This window comes from Nannobrachium achirus (assembly GCF_963921795.1).
Source record: "Nannobrachium achirus genome assembly, chromosome: 4".
Classification (NCBI taxonomy): Eukaryota; Metazoa; Chordata; class Actinopteri; order Myctophiformes; family Myctophidae; genus Nannobrachium; species Nannobrachium achirus.
Genome location: NC_137813.1, coordinates 29,170,306 through 29,197,805, shown reverse-complemented (window position 1 = coordinate 29,197,805; position 27,500 = coordinate 29,170,306). Strand labels below are relative to the sequence as shown.

The 27,500-nt window shown below is 42.7% G+C and overlaps 1 protein-coding gene across 1 annotated transcript in view; it reads left to right on the top strand.

Annotated features, from left to right (window-relative positions):
• LOC308284419 (thyroid hormone receptor alpha) overlaps window positions 1–27,500 on the top strand; it is an 88,995-nt gene that overhangs the window by 58,703 nt on the left and 2,792 nt on the right. The window contains exons 3-9 of the mRNA XM_080725023.1: window positions 7,266–7,327; window positions 11,307–11,407; window positions 14,850–14,997; window positions 16,718–16,923; window positions 22,590–22,736; window positions 25,236–25,494; window positions 27,345–27,500. The exon at window positions 27,345–27,500 is cut by the window's right edge and continues 2,792 nt beyond it. Coding sequence (XP_080581149.1) covers window positions 7,266–7,327; window positions 11,307–11,407; window positions 14,850–14,997; window positions 16,718–16,923; window positions 22,590–22,736; window positions 25,236–25,494; window positions 27,345–27,500 — 1,079 coding nt within the window. The remainder of the gene's footprint in view (window positions 1–7,265; window positions 7,328–11,306; window positions 11,408–14,849; window positions 14,998–16,717; window positions 16,924–22,589; window positions 22,737–25,235; window positions 25,495–27,344) is intronic.

The window sequence follows — 27,500 nt, the reverse complement described above, 5'->3', positions numbered from 1 at the left end:
TGTGTGTGTGTGTGTGTGTGTGTGTGTGTGTGTGTGTGTGTGTGTGTGTGTGTGTGTGTGTGTGTGTGTGTGTGTGTGTGTGTGTGTGTGTGTGTGTGTGTGTGTGTGTGTGTGTGTGTGTGTGTGTGTGTGTGTGTGTGTGTGTGTGTGTGTGTGTGTGTGCGTGCGTGCGTGCGTGCGTGCGTGCGTGCGTGCGTGCGTGCGTGCGTGCGTGCGTGCGTGCGTGCGTGCGTGCGTGCGTGCGTGCGTGCGTGCGTGCGTGCGTGCGTGCGTGCGTGCGTGCGTGCGTGCGTGCGTGCGTGCGTGCGTGCGTGCGTGCGTGCGTGCGTGCGTGCGTGCGTGCGTGCGTGCGTGCGTGCGTGCGTGCGTGTACAAGTGCATGATGAAGTGGGTGTGTACCACCAAGATAAATATAAATGAGAGTGTATTGTAATATGAAATGTGTGTGTATTATTTATGGTTACTGCCAGGCAGCTGCAATTTATACCTTGCTTTGTCTATTAGCCGTATGGTTTCATAATGTGCTCTACACTTAATCATAAACAGGTTTTCAGGCATTCTCACTGAATCCAAGTGCACTACAGCTAGGGTAGTGTGCTTTATTTGAGCTATACTCAAATAAAGGGTTCCACTTCACTTATTTACAGAATGTAATTTATTCAAATCACCCCAACATTGTTACTCTTAACCCTAAACGTGTCACTTGGACAGAAAATTGCCTAAGACATACGACCCAAACAGGACAAAAAGTATATAATCAAACCAAGTTTGAAGTGAGCGGTGGTGCGTGTGTGTGCGTGAGTGGCTCTGTGTGTAGCAGTTCATTTCAGGGTTGCGTGTGTGTCTGTGTGTCTGTGTGACTGTGTGTCTCTGGGTTTGTGTGTGGCTTAACAGCGCCACTTGGTCACCAGCGGCATTGCAGCTCATGCTACGGACAAAGTAACAAACATACGGACAAAGTCACTCTAAGGAGACGGTGTGACCACAGCCACAAATACACACCACAAATACCTAAAGCCTGGCTGTAATGTTAAAATGTAAAATGAAAGATGACAAAGGGCCACCGCAGTCCCTGAATGTGCTGAGCCCCAAGGACACTGTTAACAGCATCCCAGATCCAGTTCAAATCTAGTTCATTAATGCTCCGGCCGTCACATGATGCATGGCATGCATTCTCACTGCTAAAAGAAGATCTTAATATCAATAGATATTTTGTTTAGAAGATGGCCCTCTCATCCATGATTTAACATGGGGGGAGGGGTGCAACCAGGGATGGGACGATATGAAAATGTCATATCACGATTATTGTGCCAAAATATGTATCGCGATTTACAATATTATCTTGATAATCAAAATCCATTGCCCTGGGGTGGAACATTTGCCAAAAAATAGCAGATCTACAAGCTCACAACATGTCGCAATGCGACACGTTGTGAGCTTGTATTTTTTTGGCAAAGACATTTGATAGAGAGTGAAAAAAAGACGTATATTATAAGTACATTTTACCAATTATATAGAGGGTTTAAGTGGTACCGGATATGCAGCTCGGCAAATAAAAGGTGAATTGATCCCAGTGCATGACGGAGCACAATATCACGATAAATTAAATCTCCACTATACGATTATCGTGAGTGTTTTTTTATCGCGATAAACGATAATATCGCGTATCGTCCCATCCCTAGGTGCAACGCCCTCCCCCCAATCCCCCCATTGACATCAATGTCTCACTGCAATCCCCTTCTTAAGTATAGATAATACTGGACATACATAAGCTTATTCCTGCACACTGACACCTCTTCAATCATGTGACCCCCTCCCAATCCAAAGACAGTGAAGGGGGAGGGGATTCATTTGAACAGTTTGGACTGAGCAAGCAAGGGAGAGAGGTACAGTATGCGTACAGTACTCAACTCACGATACGATTCATTATATGAGGTTCACGATACGATTTATCAGGTTTATTAATGGGTGGCGGGACTTCACGGGGGGAACGTGTTAGGCATCCCATGTGTTAAACACAAAATTATTTTCCAGACAAATTACCAAAGAATTGAATTGTCACCCACCTGTTTGAATTGATTTTAATCGATTTACGATAAATCGTTACATGCCTAGTACGGATGGATTGATGGATGTCAAACATAATGATGCACTGTTTACATAGAAAACACGGATTCACATAATTATACAGTATTCATGTCATTCTCAAGCCTTTACATTACGCCATTTACGTTTTTTAGCACTACTGTATATGAAGTTGGAATCTCAGAGAAAGGACCTTGTTTCTGTGTTTCTCAACATGTTGACTGAATTAGTAAGTAATTACGTAATTCTGAATAAATGAAACAAGACAAAATAATCTTTGAGTAGAACATACACGATAATTATATCCACTTTAGCTGTTGTTGGGGTTTTTGCCAAGTACATTTTCACATACAGTACTTCACCAGGACCGTATCCTCCGTGTTTACCCATCCCCTAGTGCAGTTGTTTTCAACCAGTGGTCCTTGAGGGGTTTCCAGGTGGTCCTCAGCTAAATGATGGAGAGTTGGTAACCAAATGGACCCTTATTAGATCTTTAACTATTGAGAGTGTAATAGTAGCTCTCAAGAGTTAAATTATTTGTTAAAGCATTGCTTAATTTACAAGAAGTCTACACAATTAGAGAAGAACTTCTTTTTTTTTTTAATAGTCAACGTTTGCCTGTTATCTCTAATATGGTATGCATGGAATTGTGTTCGGCATAGCTCAGGGGTAGAGAAACCGTTATTAGAGCACAAAGGGTTCCCGAAGGGTTCCCAGTTCGAATCCGGGATCCCCCTGAGTTAATGTCTAAGAGTCCTTGAGCAAGACTCTGAACCCTAATTGCTCCCGGTGAGCAGGTTGGTGCCTTGCATGGTTTCCTCCGCCTCCGGTGTGTGAATGGGTGAATGTAATGCACAATCTATGTAAAGCGCCTTGGATAAAAGCGCTATATAAATGCACCATTTACCATTTAGTTTTAGTTTTGGGTCTGAGAGGCAAAATCTCATCAAATGGTGGTCCTTAATTGGCTCAAATGTTGAATAGTACGGCACCCGGCGGGGAGCAGTTAGTGTCTCGCTCGGAGACACTTCTACACATACTGTAGTTTGGGCGAGAGCTGGGGGTCGAACCAGTGACCTTCCGATTCCCAGACGGCCTCTCCCACTCAGCTACAGTCGCTGAGTGGATGCTTTGTTCTCTATTTGGCTCACACATTTACACTCGGTACTGGCTTTACAAAAACAACTGCTCCAGACCTTGGACACAACTGTGATTAAACAAAAGCATTGTTATGCACTGCGGTACCGACAGACAGAAAGAAGTGTGGAATGAGAGAGCAGAAGAGAGGGTTTGTGGTTGGTGAGGTTCTGTCTGTTACATGATATTGCTGGTGGAGGGGGGGACGAGAGGGGGGAGGGCAGGGACAGAGATAGGGGTGAGAGAGAGGCGGTGGGCAGGGACAGAGATGGAAGAGACTGAGTGAGAGAGCTGAAAGAAAAGACAATAAAAATATAAGCAGGCACGTGCACACATAAAGGGGGCTTGAGCCCCTGCCCTTTTATCCATCTGTAAAAAGTGCCCTCTCGGGGGCGCCCGCTGGCCTGGTGGTCAAGGCACGTACCATATACTAGGCTATGATGCCTGCTGGCGTCGCCGGTTCGATTCCCGATCCGGTCGACCTTTGCCACATGTCATTCCCCATCTCTCTCCCCATTTCCTGTCAGTCTACTGTCCTATCGAATAAAGGCATAAAAAGCCCAAAAACAAATCTTAAAAAAAAAAAAAAGTGCCCTCTCAAGACCATGAATGCAGTTTTTACTATGGTGGAAAAAAACGCAAATATGCCCTCTTTCCATGCCATTACCTGAAGGCAGCATTCAAGAGAATTGCCTTGTCCAAACTCTCCTGAACTTGAATGCAGCATCTTATGTTGAAATAATTGCCCTCTCTGTGTAGAAGTCAAGCATCGAAAATAGCCGACCTCCAAGCTGAGCTTGGAGGTCTGCTATTTTTTATATTTTCACCAAAAAGGCCCTTTTAGAAATTTCAGTCCCTGCCTCTCTAACATTCTCTGCACGTCCCTGAATATAGGGAATTGAGCAGGAGAGAACAGGGGAATGTAGAGGAGAAAGGGAGCGATGTAGAGGAGAACATGATGATGAGAGGGAGAGAGCAAACGAGAGGGAGGACAAGGGAGGTGATCATAGACAGACAGACTGCCAGTGAGAGTCAGATGAAGAAGAAGGGAGGTGCGATGAAAGAGACTGAAATGTGGAGACGGAAGATGAGGAGGGAATGGAAGGAGGGCGAAAGAGGGTGATGGGAGAGACGGGGGAGCATAATCCAAATCTTCAGAGAACAGACTATCCTCAGGGAGAGAGAGAGAGAGAGAGAGAGAGAGAGAGAGAGAGAGAGAGAGAGAGACAGAGACAGAGACAGAGAGAGAGAGAAAGAGAGGAAGGATAGAGAAGGATATCAGGACAGAGAGACTGAGTGAAGGAATTATCTGTCCCCGTGTGTATTGTACGCGTGCACGTGCAAAATGTGTGCGTGTGTCCGTGTGTGTCTGTTTTGGAGAACAAGATAGTAGAGAGAGAGAGAGAGAGAGAGAGAGAGAGAGAGTGCATGTGTCTATCTGGTACACGCACTTTCCCGCCATACTGTAGCACAGAGGGTGACTCACTGAGCAACGTTTAAACCAAGCCCCCGTCTCACTTACTGTACAGCCTGTTTTTATTTAAATGGACTGTCTGCTTGAAAGCTGGACAACCACACTCACAATAATAAAGAGAGAAAACGGCTAGACTGAAATGGAGCTACGACAGTAGAGAAATGAAAAGGTAAAGAACGGTCTGTGGCATAGACCGTTCTTTACTTCCCTTTTCATACATTACATAACTTACTATTGTACATCTGGTTCACTGCTGCTAATTAATTAACAGCTGTAACCTCAAGTTGCACTGTTAAAGTGTCTCTTTTTTTCCCTCTATAGATTTCAAAAGCTTCCAGGCTGTTCAAAACTGGTGTCCCACGGGTCCAGTCTGGCCCGTGGGGTGATTCTGGGACATTAAAAAAAAAAAGTATTCACTGCCATTTATGTATCTTTATGAAAAAGTATTCACTGCCATTTGTGTGTCTTTATGGCAGCAGCTCTCCCACCCCTCTCTCGCCATTATCTCTCCCTACCACTGTCTGTATACCGCCTGCTGTGCTGGCAGCTTGTTGTGTGTACTTAGAAAATAATAGGCGGCAGTTAGCCACCCACTGTGCACGACTCCAGTCAATCCCTAGTCTGGCCAGGGCCTCGATGAGGGCTACATCTTGAGCTACATCAGCAGGGGCGTCACAAGGGGGGAAAAGTGGGACTGAGTTACTAGGGCCCAAGGTGGAGGGGCCTGGAATTATTTTATGCTTTAGCTATTGAAAAATAGCAGATATACAAGCCGCGCTGCGAGCTCGTAGATCTGCTATTTTTGAAAGGTTGTGAAAATGTGTGCAAAGCTTTGAATATATGTACTTTTTACGTGAACATTTATAACTCAAATTTTGCTTCTGGGAGGTCCCTGGAACTAAATATTTTGAGATGGGGGTCCGTAACAAAATATGTATAATTTTGGGGGTCCTTCAGATGAAAAGGTTTGAGCACCACTGTTATAGAGACATAGGTTTTTCAAAAAACCTAAGAAAGATTTGAAATATTCAAAGACTTGCAAAAATGTTCACGATTTAAAAAAAATAGCAGATCTACAAGCTTGCAGCGCGCTGTGAGCTTGTATATCTGCTATTTTTCAATAGTTAAAGCACAAAATGTGGGTGAATCCTTGTACCCAGGGCCCAGAATGTGGTGTGACAACCCTGTACATCAGTTACATCTGTGCTCTTATCAATCTATAACGTCTGTCTGTGAGAGATGCTATGCTGCGTCTGTTGTGTTGAATTCGCTTCATGGCATGGTGGATAGGGTAAATACAGGAGCGGTTGACAGAAGGATAAAGATGAACCCATGTAGAGTAAATCCCCAATTCATTTGAGATGGGTAATATAAATATGATGGAGGCTGATGTAGAGCCACAATATAAAGTACCACCGTTCACCACCCTTTGAATTGGAAAAGAGTTAGTGCAGGGGTCTTCAACAGGGGGTCCAGGACCCCTAGGGGGTCTTCCAAATCTTTGTGTGCTAGGAACTTTATTTTTTATACACTAACCACTTAATAGGGATACACTAACCCTTGTATCCCTATTATGTGTGCAAGAATAGCAGGTTTTTTGTAGAGAGAATGTCTAAAATTACACATTAAACCAACAACCTACACTGATGATAGTTCTGTCAAACAAGTCTAAGCTGTCTAAGAAATCTATGAACATCTTTAATCAGCAACACAATTTCATACAATACATTGTGGGGGTCCCTGCTTTATCTCTCTCTCAGCTAAGGGGTCCTTGGCCTGAAAACTTTGAAGACCCCTGACTTAGAGGGTTAGGTAGAAGGTAGAAGGTGTACTTTTTCAGGAGATGCAGAGTTGTCAACAACAAATCTACAGAACCTCCAACAGACCACCGAGAGTAAATGAAGATAGTTGTAGATCAATTTAACTTCAATTATGCCCAGCGATGAGCCAAACAGGACCTGGCAGTAAGCATTTTGCCTTCAATACGTGACTTGATGCAACAGTTTTGTTGGATATGTTTTTTCCTATCTTGAGGGATCATGCCAAAGTGAAACATGCATAATAACATTATATAAAGCAGGTTTGCTGTGATTCTGTAATCCCTCCCCACACCTAGGGCAAATAACGGTGGGCATGTTATAAAGTGCAGTAGTGTTTGTTACTAGCTATGATGTTGTCAGGTATTAGATGACTTGACTTCAGACACTTCCATAATCCACCTCATTCGAGGTGGGCAAAAAAAGTAGGCCTATCCGAGGATTATGAAGAGGCGGAGAAACAGAGAGAGAGACACGCACGCACGCACGCACGCACGCACGCACACACACACACACACACACACACACACACACACTGTGTATGGATGTACTGCACATGTGTGAGTATGAGATACTGTATTGTACTGTAGTTGTGTTTTCACACCAATCTCTCTCTCTCTCTGTTTCTCTCTCCCTCTATGATTCTCTCTCTCTTTCTGCCTGTCTCCATCACCCTCTCTCCCTCCTTCTGTCTCTGTCTCCCTCCATATCTCTCTCTCTCTCTCTGTCTCCCTCCATATCTCTCTCTGTAGGTGGCCAGATGGGCCGAAGAGGAAGAGGAAGAACAGTCAATGTTCGGTGAAGAGCATGTCGGGTAAGATTTCTCCTCTGCCGCTCCTCTCCGCTCCATCTCTCAGAGAATACAACTGCTAACGTAATGCAACGCCAGCCAATGTTTTGATGGTTCTGTACAGTATCTGCCTCTTAGGGCTAATATATATTTCATTGCACGCTGAATAGCATCCCGGCAGGTAACATTCCTTTCATAATCCTTTGGTAAGCGCTTTGTCTCCTCTTCCGACAAACTTAAATGAGAAATTAAAAGAAAAAGTGTCCACGTTTTGACATCCATCACATAAAGCCCCAAAGCTATAATTTATAATATATATGGAGGAGCGGGTGATAGTGGGGGGGCCTCGCAGCTTTAGAAAAAGCACATAATGGAACTTGTCTTCTAAATCCCAAATCAGCTATTTTTATAGATGGAGGTTTTTGGGGGGGTTAGATCCTTTATGGATTTAGATAAGAAGCCGCTGCCATTTGAGACTTTAAATAACGTTCCTGGTGAGTTAATCTGATCATAACTCCCTGTGGGAGACTTTAAGCAGGAACTTTGAGGAAAGAAATATTATTTCCAGAAGGTGTTGCATTGAAATAGTTTATTTTTCCTTTCTTTCTTATTTAAGTTGACCCACCAAAGATTAGCATCAGCCACGACATAAAGGAACTCTTTATTTCCACCGCCAGATTGGTCAGTTCAAAACTCACAAGCAGTTCTTACTGTACCACCCGCCATCTTGATTTCTTTAATCAGATAAGGCTAATGGATGAATATATATTGATATTGGCTTTTAGAGTTGACAACCTTGTAGAAAAAAGGAAAGTGAAATGCACACCAATGAAGTACCGACCAAGACCAAAATGCCTTGATGCGGAAAGTGTTTATTTTCAAATGCCAACGTCAGGGCATGCCAAAATATTCTAATTGGAACCTTATCAGCTACAGCAAAACAGCCTCATTCATCTGATGACTGGCGTTAATGTCCTTCCTTGATATCAGATAGGACTAATGGTAGTCAGGTAAATAAAAACATACAACTGAGATGATCTTGTTAGTCTGTAACTCAAAATAGAAACACATTTCATCTGAATCAAGCCAAATAAATCAAACGCTTTGTTACACTTCAAAACACAACAAGAGCTTGATTGATTTTATTTGGTGATATGATATCACATAAAATGAGCACAATAGCACTTGCCTGACAGTCATAGCGTCACTGAGGATGAAAACACAATAAGGTCAGTGGGCTTATTTCCATTTTGATCCTCTTCACAAAACAAGAGTCTAAGAAATGTACAGTCAAAACATTTAATCTATATTAAATAAAGTTCTATGTACTTACACTACATAATAAAGTTCACAGTTTATAACTTAAAGTGCGTAGACCAAGTTAGGTAACTAGCAGCAGGGAAAAGGGATTATATATATTTTGACTGAAAGAAAATTAGCCAGAAAAAAGAAAGGCTGACTTTAAGTTGTGGTTTGGTGTCATATACAGTATACTGTATATTTAAGCAATAACACATGAGAAGGAATGCTTTATCGTGGTTATTGGCACTGCTGTGCTGCAGCATTGCTTTTATACAACAGCACACAATGCTATTTTCTAAAGATCTTGAAGGATTTGGACAAATTAGGAATATTGTAACAGCACGAATCCTGTATGGGGGTTTCTGACATAAGATATCTTCAAATCGGGGTCCGCTGCCAAATACATATTTATTTAGGTGTCTTTGACAAGAAAACTTTTGAGAACTACTGCTGTAGGCAACTTAGGTAGACAGCTGGGCCGGTCTACAACATAACACATAAATTACCCGTTAATATACAGTATAGTGGTTTTTTTCCCCCCTTTTTCTATCCAAGTTAGTCGTTATGCCAATTCATTATTGGAACTAGCTGTTGTATAAAATGAGGATTTACAGTATATAGTGCACAGTATTACATGGTATGGTATGTAGCGTACTATAGGTATATATAAATGAGAAGAAAAAGGCCTCCCTATCATCCATCCATCCCAATTAAGAAAAGCAAAGTCAATAGGGCAGGAGATAAAAGCCCAGTGTGGCAGCACTACACACTTCTTCAGTAAAACCTACTTTAAACTGCAGCTGATGAAGTGTCGGAGCCAACACTGTCAGGCTCCGCCTTAATTTAGGACGAAGGTCAGCTTTACTATTACTGCACATAATTCAAAGTGCATTTGCTGCATGCACCATTTACAGCTTCAAAACACATTTAGGACTCATTAGTCATTTCTTTTGGGCCATGCAGTCCCATGAAATTCCTCCCCTCCGGTGCAGAGCTCTGCAGAGCAACAAAGTCAGCGATGGAGAGGAGATCAAGGCCCGCGAAGCTCTGTACTCCACTCTCTGATCAGCCCCATGAAAGCCTCAATTCTTCTTCATTGGAACAGATGGCTTGGGAGAATATATAGCTTCACAACTGGCCTCAGTCGTAACTACAGCGTAAATTCCTTCCACCGTGAGACACACACATTTCTCCGAGATGACTTAACGCTGCGGTTTAGACGGGGAGGAAGTCATTTCTTTTGAGAGAAAGTGGGTGATGACAGCGAGCAGGACTTAATGGCTTTCGAATGTCTAGCTAGCTTGCTAGCTCAGCGGCAAGGAGCTGCTTATTTTTAAAGGCTGTGGACTTAACAAGAAGAGAGAGAAACATCCACTTGATAATTGCCCTCCAGTGCTGTATGCTCCGCTCAGCCGTGCGTGCGTGCGTGTGTGCGTGCGTGCGTGCGTGCGTGCGTGCGTGCGTGCGTGCCTGCGCGCGAGCGTGGGCGTGTGTGTGTGTGTGTAAAAGTACTTTATATAGTGTTAAAACTTGTGGGTTGGCTGCCTACTAGTTTATAAGACCGAAAGAGTCCCTGTCTGTCTTGTATACACAAAACTCTGAGTTTCATTTGCTTACATGACTTTTATTACTTTTTTCCACTTATACAATTATGCTTAGGCTACTACTGATTGACAACAACAACAACAAAGAGAAATTGAACAATCCACAGATGGAGAAGAAACTTTTGGGGCCCCCATAAAAACAGACAAATAATACAAGTTTAAAAATACACAAAATTAAAAAAAAGCTGTACCTAGAGAAGAGAACAGAACAGAAAAAAATAAAACAAAACAAAACAGAAAAAATGTAATATATTTCTCTTGAGATGCATAAAGATAACTTAACCACATGAACCCTAGTATCCGAATTATAGGCATATCATATCAGGCATAAATATGTTAACATTCAGCAAAAGTAGCTCATCTACAGGCTCACAACATGCTGCAATGCATTGTGAGCTTGTAGATTGGACGTCTGTTAACGCTGTTTGACATACAAAGCATAATATACAGTTTAAGATAAAAATATAACGTTCCCATACTGGATATGGGTAAGCTGGCCGTGTGGCCATGGGTGTATCCGTTGTATCACTCTGTTTCATTGTCTGCTGGGTCCCACTGACCAGGAGCTGCAAAACGCCCCTGTGTTAACAATCACCCCCTCCTCCCCCCCCCCCCCTTCCTCACCCATCATCTCCCTACCCCTTCACCACCGTTCCACCCCTCCTCATTCACCTGCCACATTGTTCCTCTCCTTCTCCACTTACTCATCAATCCATCCATGCATCCATCCATCCATCTTTCATTCGATACCCTTACTTTCCTGTGACTCCCCACATCCCGACCTCCTCCTTTCACACGTCTGAACCCCGCCTCCTCTCACCTGCCCTCTCTCCCGGTTCCTCTCACCTGGCCGTGCTGCCATCGTCTTCCTCACTCTTCTTCTCCCCTGCGTCCGTTCCTCCCGCGTTGCTCCCTCTATACCTCGTCCCGTGATTCCGTTCCGGACCTGCTCCTCGTCATCCTACCTATCGTCATCCTAATCCTCACCCTGTCGGGGCACTTCCTTTCCCCTCCTGCTCTGCTCTCCTGTCATCCTTTTATGCCACCCTCCTCCTCCTCCTCCTCCTGTCCTATAGCTCTTAGCGTCTCTGTTGCAGGGTACATCCCCAGCTACCTGGAGAAGGACGAGCCTTGTGTGGTGTGTGGGGACAAGGCCACGGGCTACCACTACCGCTGCATCACCTGCGAGGGCTGCAAGGTAAGCGAGGCGGAAATAGCCCGGTGAAAATAGCCGATCTACAAGCTCACTACGCGACGCGAAGCGACGCGTTGTGAGTAGGGATGGGACGATATGCGATATTATCATTTATCGTGATAAAAAACACTCACGATAATCGTATCGTATAGATTTAATTTATCGTGATATCGTCCTCCGTCATGGACTGGGATCATTTCACCTATTATTTGCCGAGCTGCATATCCGGTAACTTTTAAACCCTCGGTAAAAGGTACTTATAATATACTTGAAACAGTCTTTTTTCAAATGTCTCAAATGTCTCAGAAATAACCGATCTGCAAGCTCACAACGCGTCGCAACACGACACGTTGTGAGCTTGTAGATCTGCTATTTTCTGGCAAATGTTCTGACCCAGGATTAGGGATATTTTGTTTATCGCGATAATATCGTAAATCGCGATTTCTTTGGTCACAATAATCCTGATATGAAATTTTCATATCGTCCCATCCCTAGTTCTGAGCTCGTAGATCTGCTGTTTTCACTAGTTTTGGTCCCGGGCAGGAAAACGTAAAATTTCTCTTTTTCAGCAGCACCCGCCCCAGGACCCACATTCATTGTCGAATTTGTAACGGTAAAATTAAGCTAACGAATTCTTTGCATATTTCTGAACAAATAAAAACAGGAGACAACATGTGGTTATTTATTTTCTCTCTTATAATAATGCAATTTGCTTATTGTCACGACTTATCTTGGGATAAAGAAGTCATTTATTTGACTTAATACTGTAGTTTTCATCAATGAAATTAACACAATTAACAATTAATAATGCGATCATATGCACCACCATGTCACGATATTGCAGAACAGATTGGAATAGAACATGTACTACCACAGCACTGTGCATGCTATAGCATATAGCATACATTACATCTTATCACATACTGTAAACAATCCATAGGATTGGCATTATCCAAATGCAAAGGTAGGCCCTCGTCGTATTCCTAACTCTAGCAGCATCAGTGCTCTGACCATTGAGCAATTTAGGGAATATAACCCTTAGCCCTGTAATTCTTTATCCATTAAGCCTTAATCCAAACATAACCAGACAGACAGGACTAACCCTTAATCCTAGTACCAAGGGGCAGCGACATACCATCACATTTAAAGCTGCTGCTTATTGTTGGGTTTAAACAGAAATCCTTGCAGGAAAAACAATCATCCTGCTTATTATTCACTCTTGTTATCATGATTAAATTGTACTTAATTCACCGCCCCTCTCTAGGTGACGAGGTGTCACCATCTGTCCCAAAACAAAGTACATTTAAGAAGCTTGACGCAAACATACTGAGACTGCATTCAGTTTGTTCTTGTTGTCATAGCTGTAGTGGTACAACTTTCCAGCCTTTCTAAAGTAAAAGATGAAACATATAAACATCATCGGTCCCAGGAGGAAGTTAACTTCCTAATACACTCTGCCCAAAGGCATTCGGTTTGTGTGCGTCTTGTTGTCATAGTCAATGTAGTTAATGTACTGAGATCAGTGCCCTGCCTCTCAATGGAACCCAGCGTGGAAATACCAAACTCCAAAATGAAAAGTGCTCCTTATCTTTTATCAATAGGGGTTCAGTTGCTGCACTGGCCCGGCCAGCACAGTTCAACCCGGCACTATCAAGTTAAGCAATTAGAGCGTGGTGCTACAACCAAACCCCTTGTCTTCAGTGGAATGGAATTCCAACCATTTAGTTCAGGGCGGCTTTATTTAACCAGGCCTGTCAATTAGAAGAAAATACCGATCATGTTGAATTTGGTTATTGGAGTTTTTTTCTTTTTTTTCTTCTTCTTCTCATCAGTATGGTTTTCCTTTAACCTCTGGCCCAGGAGGCCAATCTACCTATACCAGGGTTCCCCAATAGGCGGCCCGCGGGCCATTTGCGGCCCGCGGGGGGCTACTGTCAGGCCCCCACCAACCCCAGTAATAATGGTGGTATAAGAGCAGCAACAACACTAGTATAACGTCGTTGTCAGGTGGAAACCTTGTATCTCCAAATTTGTACGTTCTTTCGCAAAGTAATCATCATTTCAGCTTCATCATTCAAGGCCATCTCACAAAAGTAGTGAAAACAGCAGATCTACAAGCACACAACGCCTCGCGGTGCAAGGCGTTGTGTGCTTGAAGATCGGCTGTTTTCACTAGTTTAAATCATTTTTAAAATGATAAATGCAAAACAAACGGTTTTGGACATCAAGATTTTCACCCGACACAGACGATATCTGAACTGTCGCTGGAATAGCGGGAACGCCACCGTCGTCCCCTGCAATGTTGTGGCCCTCGGCTTGGTACCCTAGAGTCTAGGGTACCAAGCCGAGTTTTCCCCAAGGGCCGAATCGTGTCTGTCTAGGGCCTAGACAGACACGATTCGGCCCTTGGGGAAAACTAATTGGGGAACCCTGACCTATACTATATATCTGTCTGGTTACCATTTATGTCATGTATTGGCCTGTCACACAGTGTTAGGGTGAGGGGCCTCGGTTTCCACTGCAGACATCCCTGCTGGCTGTGGTTTAGTGGTGTTCACTTGTTGTGGTTTCAGATTTCTCTGGGAAAACCGTCCATAGCCCACAGAATAACGTGCATACAAAGTTGTCCCGGCTTTCATAGCAGTGACAGTTACAGTACGTCAGTGAGGTCTCTGTGCAACATTAACACACCTAACAACATCTGGTGCCAGCGTCTTTGGATTTCTGGAAAAAAAAGAAAAAAGAGATGCACCAGTATTTCATGTACTATATTCTAACTCAGCAGTTCTCAACCTGTGGGTCGGGATCCCCAGGGGGTCCCCAAATTATATTGGGGGTTCCCCAGATGATTAACTTAATGTGCAACATTGTTTTCTCAAACCAACATAAAGTTTAAGTGTATAGACTATAGAGGGTATATGTATATTTCTAAAGTGACAATTTAAGGACTTTTTAATACCTCTAAAATGACAAATGAAATTGGCCAAATTGTCAAATATTAGAACAGAAATTGTGAAATTAGCCAATGATCATGTAGATCTGCTATTTTCACAATAGAAACGTGTTATACAAAATGTAATTCCTCAACTCTTAGTGCTCGTCAGGGTGGGGGGGTCCCCAGTTATTATTTTGGGGGTCACGGCCTGAAAAGGTTGAGAACCACTGCTACTGTATATTCTAACTGAGAAGAGAGGGCAGGCGTTCCGCAACATGTCACTTGCCAACCCATTTTTTTCGGTCTGGATGCAATCAACAGCCCGCCATGTGATGTGACACGACTTAATTGACCTGTTTGATGAGATTATATCTACACAAGAACATTTCAGTGTTTGATTACATTTTGAGTTTATATAATTTCATATTACATATTCAGACAATGATGGTTGTTCTCTAGGTCTCTTTATCTTCACACCGTCTCTTCTCTTTCTGTCTCTCTCCTATCCAGGGTTTCTTCCGTAGGACCATTCAGAAGAACCTCCATCCTTCTTACTCCTGTAAATATGAGGGCTGCTGCATCATCGACAAGATCACGCGCAACCAGTGCCAGCTGTGTCGCTTCAAGAAGTGCATCACAGTGGGCATGGCTATGGACCGTGAGTGACAAACACACACACACACACACACACACACACACACACACACACACACACACACACACACATGCACACAACCATACAGAATGCAGTCATTCAGTATACTGTACAACCAAACACAGTTTACAGTCTTATAGCACACACACACAGCATATCATTTGTTTCTCTTCTGGCACTTTGTTTCCATAATAGGCAGTGCTGGGCATTTAGTTTGTACTTTTGTTTTGTTTAGTTTTTCTTTTCTTTATTTCCTTTTTCATAATTAAGCAGCTCCAATTTTTTCCCCATGGTCATCTGGTCACCCTGGGCATAACATGATCCCAATCCAAGCAAACAAAGTTAAGTTTAGTTAGTTAGTATTATGAGGCCACCTGACTAAAATGCCAATGTTTCTACTCATTGCATTGCTAATTTAATTGCATTAAGATTAAAATTTCATTCAGTTTGTGATGAGAGACATACAAAATGTAGTTTCAATGGCAATTATAGCCAAGTTGTACAGTGTGCGGCTGAACAGGCTTAGATAATAGCTTCCTTTCATAGAAAGTTCTACTTGTGGCTAGGACTAGGAGGGTTGGGTGGCTGGGGTTCAATATTGACCGAATCATACCAAAGTATAAAAATTGTACCCTCATTAAGGGTTGGATTAGAGGCCCTGCTACATGCTAGTGTCTGGTCCAGGTGGTGTACAGTACTTGTACATCAAGCTGGTTCACACTACGGAAATAGGAAATAGGAAATTCCTGTGCCACTATATGGCTCAGGAACCCAAGGGTACTTATTGATATAGTACATTTGACACTATAAACACAGCATGTTATTGGGGCTCATTGATTAACCAAAAAAAGAAATCGCTTTTGTAGTTCTTCTTTATAAGATGTCCTGCCAAAATGTCAAACTTTCAATATTGAAAAGCAAAAGCCTAACAAGTTGAATGTACAGTAGATGTTTCAGTGTGATAATGTCAAATTCTCTGTTACCTTCTCTCAGGCTGAAACACACAGCACATTTTTAACCTCTCCTGGGTCTAGTTTGAGGGTGATAATCTGGCTCAATACCCAGTCTTTGTGTTTTCCCAGAGGCAGGCACTAATGACATCTCCTGTCAATGCCCATGCCTAAATGTTGTGAGCTGAAACCGTTACCCTAGGTTTGTCACATTTTGACCTACGGATTTTTAGAAATGTCCAGGTCTTTACAACTATTTCTTATTACCAAACAATCCATGAAAAGCATGGAAACACGGCAAGGAGATATCACACTTAAGGATTTAAGAACAATATACTATAGGTGCGGTATCTCAGATATGATCGCATTTTCTCTGAAATACAGCGCCCCTCCACACAGCCACAGTCATTGCAAATGGTGGAATATTTGCCATTTCACTTTCAGAGACTTCTACATCACAGACATTGTCTCTGGTGTAGGAGGACTTGCTGTTTTGGTTGGCAAATATGTAGGTAATACCCAGGACTCCCACTGCAACCAATAAGCAAATGTTGCTGGTGAGAGAGGATGTATGTACAATTTGCATACAATTCAGAGGAATACACATGTAACTCGGTCACATACAACAACACCTGTAGAATACAGGTAATGTTTGGCATCCATTGTGCTCAGTGTCAAACTAGAAAACTGGGGCTTTTGTTGTAGTTCATTTGCTGAAATCAGTTTTCTATCCAACCCAACCCAACCCAACCTCCCTCCCCCAAATCCCACAGTGGTCCTGGACGATTCCAAGCGCGTGGCGAAGCGACGTCTGATTGAGGAGAACCGGGAGAAGCGGAAAAAGGAGGAGATGGTGAAGACCTTGCAGACGAGGCCAGAGCCCAGCGGTGACGAGTGGGAGCTCATCAGAATGGTGACTGAGGCCCACCGGCACACCAACGCTCAGGGCTCCCACTGGAAGCAGAAACGCAAGTTCTTGGTGAGAGAACAACACATGCATGTTGCTGTGGGGTGGACACCTCAAGACTACAGTACACTATATCGTCACTGTCGGGCAGAAACCTCATATCTCCAAGTTTCAAATTTGTAATTTTTTTCGCAAAGCAAAGCCCTGCTTCATCATACAAGGCTGTCACACAAAAGTAGTGAAAACAGCAGATCTACAAGCACAGTTAACTTATTCTTAAAATGATAAATACAAAACAAACGGTTTTGGACATACAAGGTTTCCACCCGACAACGACGATATACAAGGCACTACAGTATAGTATAATTATGCACATTAAATACACAGGAATACACAAGCCTCCCACTGCAAGCAATAAGGTCATATTGCTGGTGAGAGACAACGTAACATATTGTTGGTGTAATTAATGTTCACACCAACGCCCACCGCTGACACTGGAAGCAGAAACCAAATTTGTTGGTGATGAATGAATTTTAGAGAGAGGAGGGAGGAAGAAAAAGTCCGATAGAAGAAGGGAGGCATGGCTCAGTGTGTGTGGACACTAAGGCGGCACGATATTAGGAAAATGTATTTTTGCTTTAGCTCCACTGTTTACAAATAGCCACAGACAATGAATAGTGTACTGTATGCATATGCATTCCAACAATGGTTTTATTTAAGCATAGTGCCCACTCTTCCTGCATCCCACCTGGTTACAGATTAACAGAGTACTGTGAATCTTGTAAACACATGGAAGATACAAGGCAAATAACACCTACTCTCATGTCACCTACTCTCATACAGTCACTGCGCTCCTTAAAACATTTTCTTCTACTCTGGGTAAACAAAAACACTCCTCGTTACCTTGCATTGTTAAACATGTAGTACTCATGAGCCGGGATATTTTGATATTCTGACGTCCCATTAGCCCTTTAGGGCGAGGTTGCATGTCGCCCTGAGGCGTCTTACTAGTGTAAGTGGCTGTGGAGATTGGTCAAAATTTTAGGCAAAATTCTGTTTGTCCTTCATTGCCCTCTGGATTCACTTTCCCCCCTGTTCAATCATCACGATTCTTCACTCAGTGATCGCACACACACACACACACACACACACACACACACACACACACACACACACACACACACACACACACACACACACACACACACGTTCTGCTGTCAGGCTCCATTTCATTTGAAATGGTTGAAACATTGCTGAATCCGACATTATTCCTTCAGAAATTTAATAACATAACTCATTTCTTTCAAGTAATGATGGCTGGTCCCTTCGGCGCCACACCATAAAAATAATAAAGCACACACATCCTCTGAGAAAATAATTGTGTCCTTTCCGAAAATGTCCCCTGGAAAGTCATTTATAAGGATATTTTTGGAAGAGTTCAGCTCAAACATTTTTTATTAAACCAAATGTGTGTACAAAAATAGACTAGGATAGAATATAATCGCTGTGGCATACAGAGTTCATGTAATATCCAGGGTGACAACACATATTCTTTCAGTGGTGCCGCTGAGAAAAGTACTTTCTTTTAGTCATGGAAATTAAGCTAAAGGTTAAGTTTATCACTAATGATGATAATGATAATAATAATAACTTTACAGGATGAAAGACAAAAAGGAGATGAAACAACAATAAAACACAGCCTGTGAGAACAGTGCACTTCAAACTTCCACGAGACAGTTGTTGGGGCCGAAACACACAAGCCAAAATATTCCACTTCTTGTGGTTTGTTCCTCGTCAGTGTATTAATGAAATTACACCGTGGGTTTGTAGTTAACGGGTAATGGGTTTATGATTGGGATTGACTATGTAATGGCTTTGTGATTTAAACCACTAAGACCTGGAACGCAGATTTTAACCACTTTAACCATTATTTTATGCTTTAACTATTCAAAAAAGTGTGAGCTTGTACATCTGCTATTTTTGAGAGATCAAAAATAGCATTTGTAACTAGCAAATTTGTAACTCACATCTTTGCTTCTCTTGTTGTTCCCTGGAACAACATATTTTGACATGGGGGTCCAAATGCATATCATTCTGGGGGTCCTTTGCATGAAAAAGTTGGAGAACCACTGATCATAGAAACATACATTTTTCAGAAAACCGACTTTTTAAATTAGGTCTATTTTTCGGGTCTTATTAATGGGGAATGCGAGATGGCTGGCCAACAAGACGGATGATTGATCATCCCTGGTGAAAGAGCATTGTGAGTGCAGGGAGTCCAGCATGTTGTGGTTTATGGAGACATGGCTGAATGCTAATACACCAGACTGTTTATTTGAACCAGACTGCTTCACAGTGGTGTGAACCGACGGCGATAAACACAACGGTATAAGAAGAAAGGCGGAGGACTTGTTAACTCCAGATGGCGTTAACCCCGGATACATAACTGTAAAGGACACAGCGATGTTGGCTGTGGGTTTTTAGGCCGTGCCATATGCCACAAGAATTCTCACACGCCATTGATGTTATTGTTTATGTCTCGCTGATGGCCGTGGCGACGCATGCGAGTGGTCATGGTCAGTGAAGACTAACCTGAAATCTACAAAACCCTACTTCACCCTGTATGTGACCTGTATGCCAATGTTAAGGAGACATACAGTACAGCTCCACTGCCCCTCAAGCAACATGCCATAGAGGATCAATGTGGATTGTGGATATTAAACCATGTTGCTCAGGAAGAAGATGGCTTTCGTGACAGGGGACACTGAGCAGGCCAATGTTATTCAGAAATGACTGAAGAAAGGGCTAGGGTGAAAGAAGACTGTTACAAGGACAGGCTAGACTCGAGGTTGGCGACAGGTCAACAGCTCCAGAGAGATGTGAGTGTAAATGTGAGTGTGAGTGTGTGCGCGCATGTGAGTGGGGGCATCCACTTCAACTGGAGTATGTGCCACCTACAGCAGTTCTCCAATGACTCCTCCATTGTCAGCGCATGACATTGAGAGCCCTGGTGGAGAGATGTGTTGGGTGGATGTGACAACAGTCACCTCCTGCTCAACATCAGAAAGACCAAGGAGCTTTTCCTTGCTGCAGTACAGTATTTATTACACAAAGCATGCATGCCAACAAACTCAACAAGCTAGTGAGGAAGGCTAGCAGATGAGGAGGAAGCTGGATGCTATCCTGGATAACCCACCCATCCCCTCTGTGATGAGCTAGTGAAGATGATAATCCACCCATCCCCTCTGTGATGAGCTAGTGAAGATGAAGGGAACATTAAGGCACAGACGCATCCCTCCTCACGACAACACAAAGTGACTTGGACTTTGTGCCAGAAGCCGTCAGGCTCAACAACCAAGTTTGACCCACGTTTGAGTAGGTTAACACTGTGGGTGTTACAGATGACTTTAGACTACTGACTCCTGGAAGGACTCTGGCACACTTGCACATGGTCTACTATAGACATAGCGATAGATGTTTGTATTGATTGATTGGCCTTCATTTTATCCAGAGAGGAACATTGAGAGCAAGCTCTCTTTTTCAAGCACGCCTTGATCACAACACGTAAAACAAATACAGTTAAAATAAATAAAATACATACAGTATAAATATACTAACATTTGTTCATATATATATATACTGTGTACTGTATGTAAGTTATTGACAGACTACACATGTGGTATGTTCACTCATTCAGAGATCCAGTGCAGATATCAAGCCCAGCCGCTTTGTTGGAACTTGATTTAGATTTAGATTAAAGATGTGAAAAAAATGTGATTGTGATTTTAATGTTTTATTTTTTGCCAGCAAAGTGAACCTGTGTTTTGTAAACTTTTCGAGTAATGTTATCCAGTTTGGACGGCTGCACAACAGAAAAGTGAAGCTTTTGGTCATGCTTCACTTGACATCACAATATATAATATAAATGATAAGATGGAATTTATTTCCCAGTGGATTCCTTGTGAATCGCATCAGTGCAACCACACTTGCAATTTCCCAGAATTGCACCTTTCTAGTTATTATTTATCCTTGGTTTTATGTATCTTTGGTTACCTGTACCTCTCCTGTGTTTCATTGTCACTGCTGTTGCTGCTGTGACACTTGAATTTACCTCCGGGATCAATAAATGTTTATCTTATCTTATCTAGGTTACCATGGCTCCCCGAGAGTCTCACACCCACGTGCACGCATACATAAACAACCACTTTCCTCTCAGTTCAATTCAGTGAAAGCAAGACCTTGAAGTCCCCTCTCTCTGGATCTTTCTCTGTAGATTGCTACTTGAAAAGAGTGGGCTGAATGCCCCCTTTCCCATTCCACTGTGTCCTTCAGCATTCACTTGGTACTTTGTTAATAAGCCAACCTGTTCTTCCCCATCGCCTCACTCAGAGTGTCATGTGTGGCTATGAAAAACCTTAACTGAGGATACTTGAGTCGCAGCCAACATGTTTGGAACACACATTTGGAACATGAGCTCCTCCTTGGGGTTTTGTCTCACACTCCCCAAAAGACTCTAATTCAGTGTATTTCCAAGATTCTTTACAGGGAAGGAAAATATATATATTTAATAATCATAAGTTTACATTTTATTTAGATCCAGTCTGCAAAAGCTTTATCTTTTTGCTCAATCAAGGTTTCAAGTTACATCATTTAAATTGTCATTTTATGCCTGTAGAAAGCGGGACCTCTTATTTTTGCATGTAAAACGTTGCATGATTTTTTTCCTTAAGAGGATTTAATGCCTTTCTTCTAACATAATGCGCTTTAGTATTTGAGAGGTTGTACAGTGATTAGATATGTAATCTTTCATTCATTCACTTTGTTCTTTTTTCTTTTAAGAAAATCAATTAAACTTTCTGTTTAACCACTTGAACCCCAGCTTCCATCTTCTGTGGGGAACTTTTGCCCAAAATAGCCGATCTACTGTACAAGCTGTGAGCTTGTCAATCGGTTATTTTGGGCGAAGCGATTTGGTGTAGAGGGGGAAAAGCAGTCCAAGACAGAGCCAATTCAGTTTGGTTTTACTAAGTCGAGAGAGAGTTGAAGTGGTTAAACATTCTGTTCTAAAATAATTTAGAACAACCTAACCCCACCCTCTGCCCTTCCCTTCTTCAGAGACTGCAGCCCTGTGCACGTGCAAGTGGCAGTTGCCAGGCAACTACAACACGTGGGCACAGAGAGGGATGGAGTCAGTAGAAAATTCTGCAGCTTTCCCCCCCCCTTTCTCTTTTGAAGGATTGTTGAAAATGTACTAAAGCAAAAACTACCCACTATGGAAATGAAAAATGGAAAGTGGTGCTCGAACATTTTAATTACAAGTTTGTTATGCATTAGGGCCATGGACCCCCCTCATAACGCAGAGAGTGTGCAAATGTTTTTGCACTCTCTCAGAGTTACAGTTCTTAATCTTTCTTTTTATATGTTTTGGGGCTTTTTCTGCCTTTATTGATAGGTGTACAGTAGGCTGACAGGAAACAGGGAGAGAGATGGGGGGGGGGGGGGGGGGGGGGTGACACGCAGCAAAGGTCGCCAGGATCGTGTCTCGAACCTGCGACACTGCAAGGGCTTGATTACCAGCCTAGGTGCCTGGACCACTACCCTGTGGCCCAGGCCTGGTTCTTAATCTTAAGTATCAATCATTTAGCTGGGGATCCTCTGAAACCCCCTCAAATGCCCCTGGGAGTCCCCGGACCCCACCACTGTTTTATGTGACCGGGTGTTGTGTACATTGCTTCCAGCCCGAGGACATCGGCCAGGGACCCATGGTGCCCACGCCAGATGGAGACAAAGTGGACCTTGAGGCCTTCAGCGAGTTCACCAAGATCATCACCCCCGCCATCACCCGCGTTGTCGACTTCGCCAAAAAGCTGCCCATGTTCTCAGAGGTGGGCTGTGTGTGTGTGTGTGTGTGCGTGGTGTGTGTGTGTGTGTGTGTGTGTGTGTGTGTGTGTGTGTGTGTGTGTGTGTGTGTGTGTGTGTGTGTGTGTGTGTGTGTGTGTGTGTGTGCGGGTGCGTGCGGGTGCGTGCGTGCGTGCGCGTGCTTGTGTGTGTGCGCGCGCGCGAGTGTGCATGTGCGTGTGTGTCTAATATGTGAAATGCCTAACCTGACAGCGTTGAATGCATTCCTAACACATCACAATGTGGATAAGTGGACGTTGAATTGCTTCCAGTACTCAAGTACCTTTTGTATACTTGAGAAAATTGGTCATTTTGACAGGATTTCTAGGTAGCGGAGCTGTACCTGCTGTGCATATATCAAGAATGAATGGCATTGTGCAAGAACTTAGCTAGCAGCTAAGTTGCGAAAGCTCTATTTTGAGCATGTGACATGAAAACCATCGGTGAGGAAAGAGGGGAATTTGTTTTCACCTCTATTTTGTCCGCTCACACCTGGAACTGGTGTTAGTTAGTGTCACACTGCACTTATTGTAGGCTTGAACAAGGCCCCTGATTCTGTTGGATAAACCAGAACTAGTAGAAGACTTCTGGTGGTCTTAACCATTTAACCCTGCAAGACCCGAATTCATTTCTACTTTCCAATAGTTGTGCGAATGTCAGCCTCTGTGGGGTATTTATATGCAAATATCCTGGCCAATAGCATTGTAATACTAAACAATAGGATCCAATGGTGATGTTTAGGTGAAAAAAGAACAGAAAAAACAATAATTTAAACTCTTATTATTAGTTAAACTTTCTTTTAATTAAAATATAAATGTAGCCAAAAAGCTACGGTGGGTCTTGCAGGGTAGGGATATTTCACTTTCAAACATGTTTGGGGGTAATTTTTTGGTTTACACCACACTAGTAGAACTACGAGCTGCGCCGCGTTGTGAGTTTTTAGGTCAGCTATTTTTGGCAAATGTTCCCCCCAGAATATGGATACTGTGGTTCAAGTGATTACGGGATTTCTAATTCCTCCTATTTCCTAAATTCTAGTGTAAAAGAACTAAACACAAAAATGTAAAGAAAAGGGGATATTGTAATATGGCGCTACTGTATCAGGAGGATGGTGTAAAAGCCTCACGTGAGACAGCATGTTAGAGAGACAGACTCCATTTCTTTTAATCCTCCCTCGGCTGTTCTGATCCGTATTAATAGTTGACAGAACATTGTCATAGTAATCACTTTAACATTGATTGGCCTGTGAATAGATGTGTTTTCCGCATTAGTTCCACATCTCGTCCAATGTATCTCATTATCTGTTTAATGAGGCTTCGTTAAACCCAAACTGAGATCTGTTGATTTGATGCTTCGTCAAGCCAGGAGGGTTTTTTTGTTTTTTGTCAAGCTGCTTGTCAGCTGTAATTACACAATATTCATCCCCCCTTCCCTCTTTTTCTCTCGTCTCATTCTCCCACTGTAGCTTTGGATCTCTACATTCTCTCTCTTACTCTTGATATGCGATGATCACCTCAAGCCTTTCTCTCTCACTCTTTCTCCCTGTCTTTTTTTGTTCGCTTGTCTTCTCCTGACGGCCTGTCTGGGTTCCTAATGAACAACAACAGCGATTGCCAGGCGATAATTTGCTTATCACATACCCATAGCCTTATTTATTCATAAAGACAACTAGAAAATTGAATTTGATCGTCACTTCAGTTGAGTAAATACCGAGTAACATTGCTGTCAACGATGAATGCCACTGTGAATGAAATTGCAGTCCCGCTGGGATTTCCCAACAATATGGCGAGGGAAATGCTTACAACACAGCAGGTGCTGCTGCCGGCAGGACATCACACTTGTTGATACAAATTAAAGCCAAAGCCATGCTGTGCATGGGTGTTGCACACACCCATGTTGTGAACTTGTAGATCTGTTATTTTATGGTTCACAACACCAGTGGTGGAAAAAGTACTCAAGTAAAAGTATTAACACTGCAATATAGAAATACAAGTGAAAGTCCAGAATTCAAAATGTACTTGAGTAAAAGTATGAAAGTGTTGGCATCAAAATGTACTTAAAAGTGCCAAAAGTAAAAGTACAAAATGCGACGCGTTGTGAGCTTGTAGATCGGCTATTTTCAAATAGCCGAGGTATAAAATAGGGCTAAAGTGGTTTATGTATGTTTTATAATATTATAATTTATATCCGCAAAGTAACTACTGTAGTAACTAAAGTTTTCAAATACATGTAGTGGAGTACAATATTTGGATCCCAGATGTAGTGGAGTAGAAGTAAAAGTATTGGAAATCGGAAACACTCAGGTAAAGTACAAATACCTCAAAATTGTTAGTTACTTTACACCACTGCACAACACCAGTGCACAGCTAAGTATAACTCTGTGTGTCTGTCTGGAGGTAATCTCACAAACCACTGGACTGATCAGTGCCACGTTGTTTGTGCACACTTGCTCACTCCCATCAACTGCTCACTCCCAATTTCCCCAGCTGCCTTGCGAGGACCAGATCATTCTGTTGAAGGGCTGCTGCATGGAGATCATGTCCCTGCGCGCAGCCGTGCGCTACGACCCGGAGAGCGAGACGCTGACGCTGAGCGGAGAGATGGCCGTGAAGCGCGAGCAGCTGAAGAACGGTGGTCTGGGCGTGGTGTCGGACGCCATCTTTGACCTGGGCAAGAGCCTGGCGCAGTTCAACCTGGACGACTCGGAGGTGGCGCTGATGCAGGCTGTGCTCCTCATGAGTTCAGGTGAGGAGACTAGCTCACGTTAACCCATTTAGGCCTAGAATTATTGAATGCTTTAACTATTGAAAAATAGTCGTGAAAATTTGTGCAAATCTTTGAATATATGTATTTTCAAAGCGAACGATTGTAACTAAAATTTTGCTTCTGGGTGGTCCCTGGAACTAAATATTTTGAGATGGGGGTCCGTGGCCAAATAAATATCATTTTGTCTTCACATGAAAAGGTTTGAGCACCACTGACATAGTAGTCTCTCAAGAACAGACCAACTGAGCTCCATTTAAGTGAAAAGGACCTTTTCTTTGACGATGGCTGGTCAGATTGCTGACATAGAAACATAGTTTTTTTCAAAAAGTCTTAGAAGGATTCAAAAGACACTTATAGAATCGGGTAAAAATTCTAATTTTCAAGATTTTTCAAAAATAGTAGATCTACAAGCTTGCAGTGCCGCGCTGCGAGCTTGTAGATCTGCTATTTTTCAATAGTTAAAGCATAAAATAATGATACACAATAATTTGTACCCGTTCTAAATGGATTTTAAATGAGCTTACATTAAATAATGTTATGATGCATTTTAGTAAAGAGGGCATTTTTTATTTCATCCTGTGCCACTGTCTCTTGATTAACAGTTAACCATGGCTCAGGACAAACAGTGGGGTTACAGCCTTGTTCCCAGGGGCCCCCATATGACATGGATGTCTGCTATAATGCTATAATATTTACTCTATGCTCATCAGTATTCCACATGGTTCATTTTTTTCCTATTTTGTATTGGTATTTAGTTTATTTTGTTCGTGGTTAAAATATCACTGTGATACATACACATATTTATTATCACAAATTATTGTTTAAATAAATATGTATCCTCATAAATTATTAATTTAAAAACCAAAAGACCCATATTTTTAGCTGTTACCCATTCACCTTAACCGCCTGAATGAGGTTAAACTGATGTAATCTCTCTGTAACAGCGCTGTGGTCTCTCCCTGGAGACCCATAATGCCAGTATGTTGGAGAAACACTGACTGGCCCGGAACATTTTGGGTCCATATTAACTCTGTGGATTTTTACTGTGGATGCTGAGAAGCTATGCTGTCGCTTGGAATCGGTTGCTATAGCAACATGTTTGATAAGGGAGGTGTAGGGTCAGTGAAACATTTGTAGAAATCTTTGAATGGTTAAATCATGCTATTGAATAGGTGTGCAACAGTTAATAGTTAATCAAACTAATATATTTATTTGATTATGAAAAATAAGCCATTTAAATGAGAATCGATAATCAAACAGGTTCACTAAAACAGCGAGTTAAACGCTTGTTTGAACCCATCGCTTAGATTTTCCGCACCGCTCAAAGATTATACATCTGTGAGAGGCTTAAACGACCTTTACCTTTTGGATACGATGTGCGGTGAAGGTAAGAATCGTGTATGCATGGCAAACTTAGCTTACCTTTGCGATTTTATAAAAAAATATATTCATCCATTATTTCCTAACGCCATTCTTTGTAAAAGACCAGCGTATCCCTCATCGTGTTGTAAAAAAAAAAAAGTCGTCGCTTCCGTTCCAATGAACGAGGCTGAAGTTTGTCCCTAGGTTGCACCAGTTGTAGACATAGAAATGGAGAAACTAGATCCAGGCATAGAAATGGAGGAGAAAAGTGATCCCGCCGCCAGATTTGAGACTAACATTACGGGAGCTGCTGCTACTGTATAACACCCGCGCCACCCCTCATCTGCTTACAGTGCTCAGAAAGAACGAACGCTCGTTATGGCGCGGAGGATAAAAGAACGAGCGTTTGTTCAGCTGCAAGATAGTTAATCACCGAGTAACCTTTCATGATCACGCTCTCTCCCCAGATCGCTCGGGGCTGACCAGTGTGGAGAAGATCGAGCAGTGCCAGGAGACCTTCCTGCTGGCGTTTGAGCACTACATCAACAGCCGCAAGCACAACATTCCCCACTTCTGGCCCAAGCTCCTCATGAAGGTGACGGACCTGCGCATGATCGGCGCCT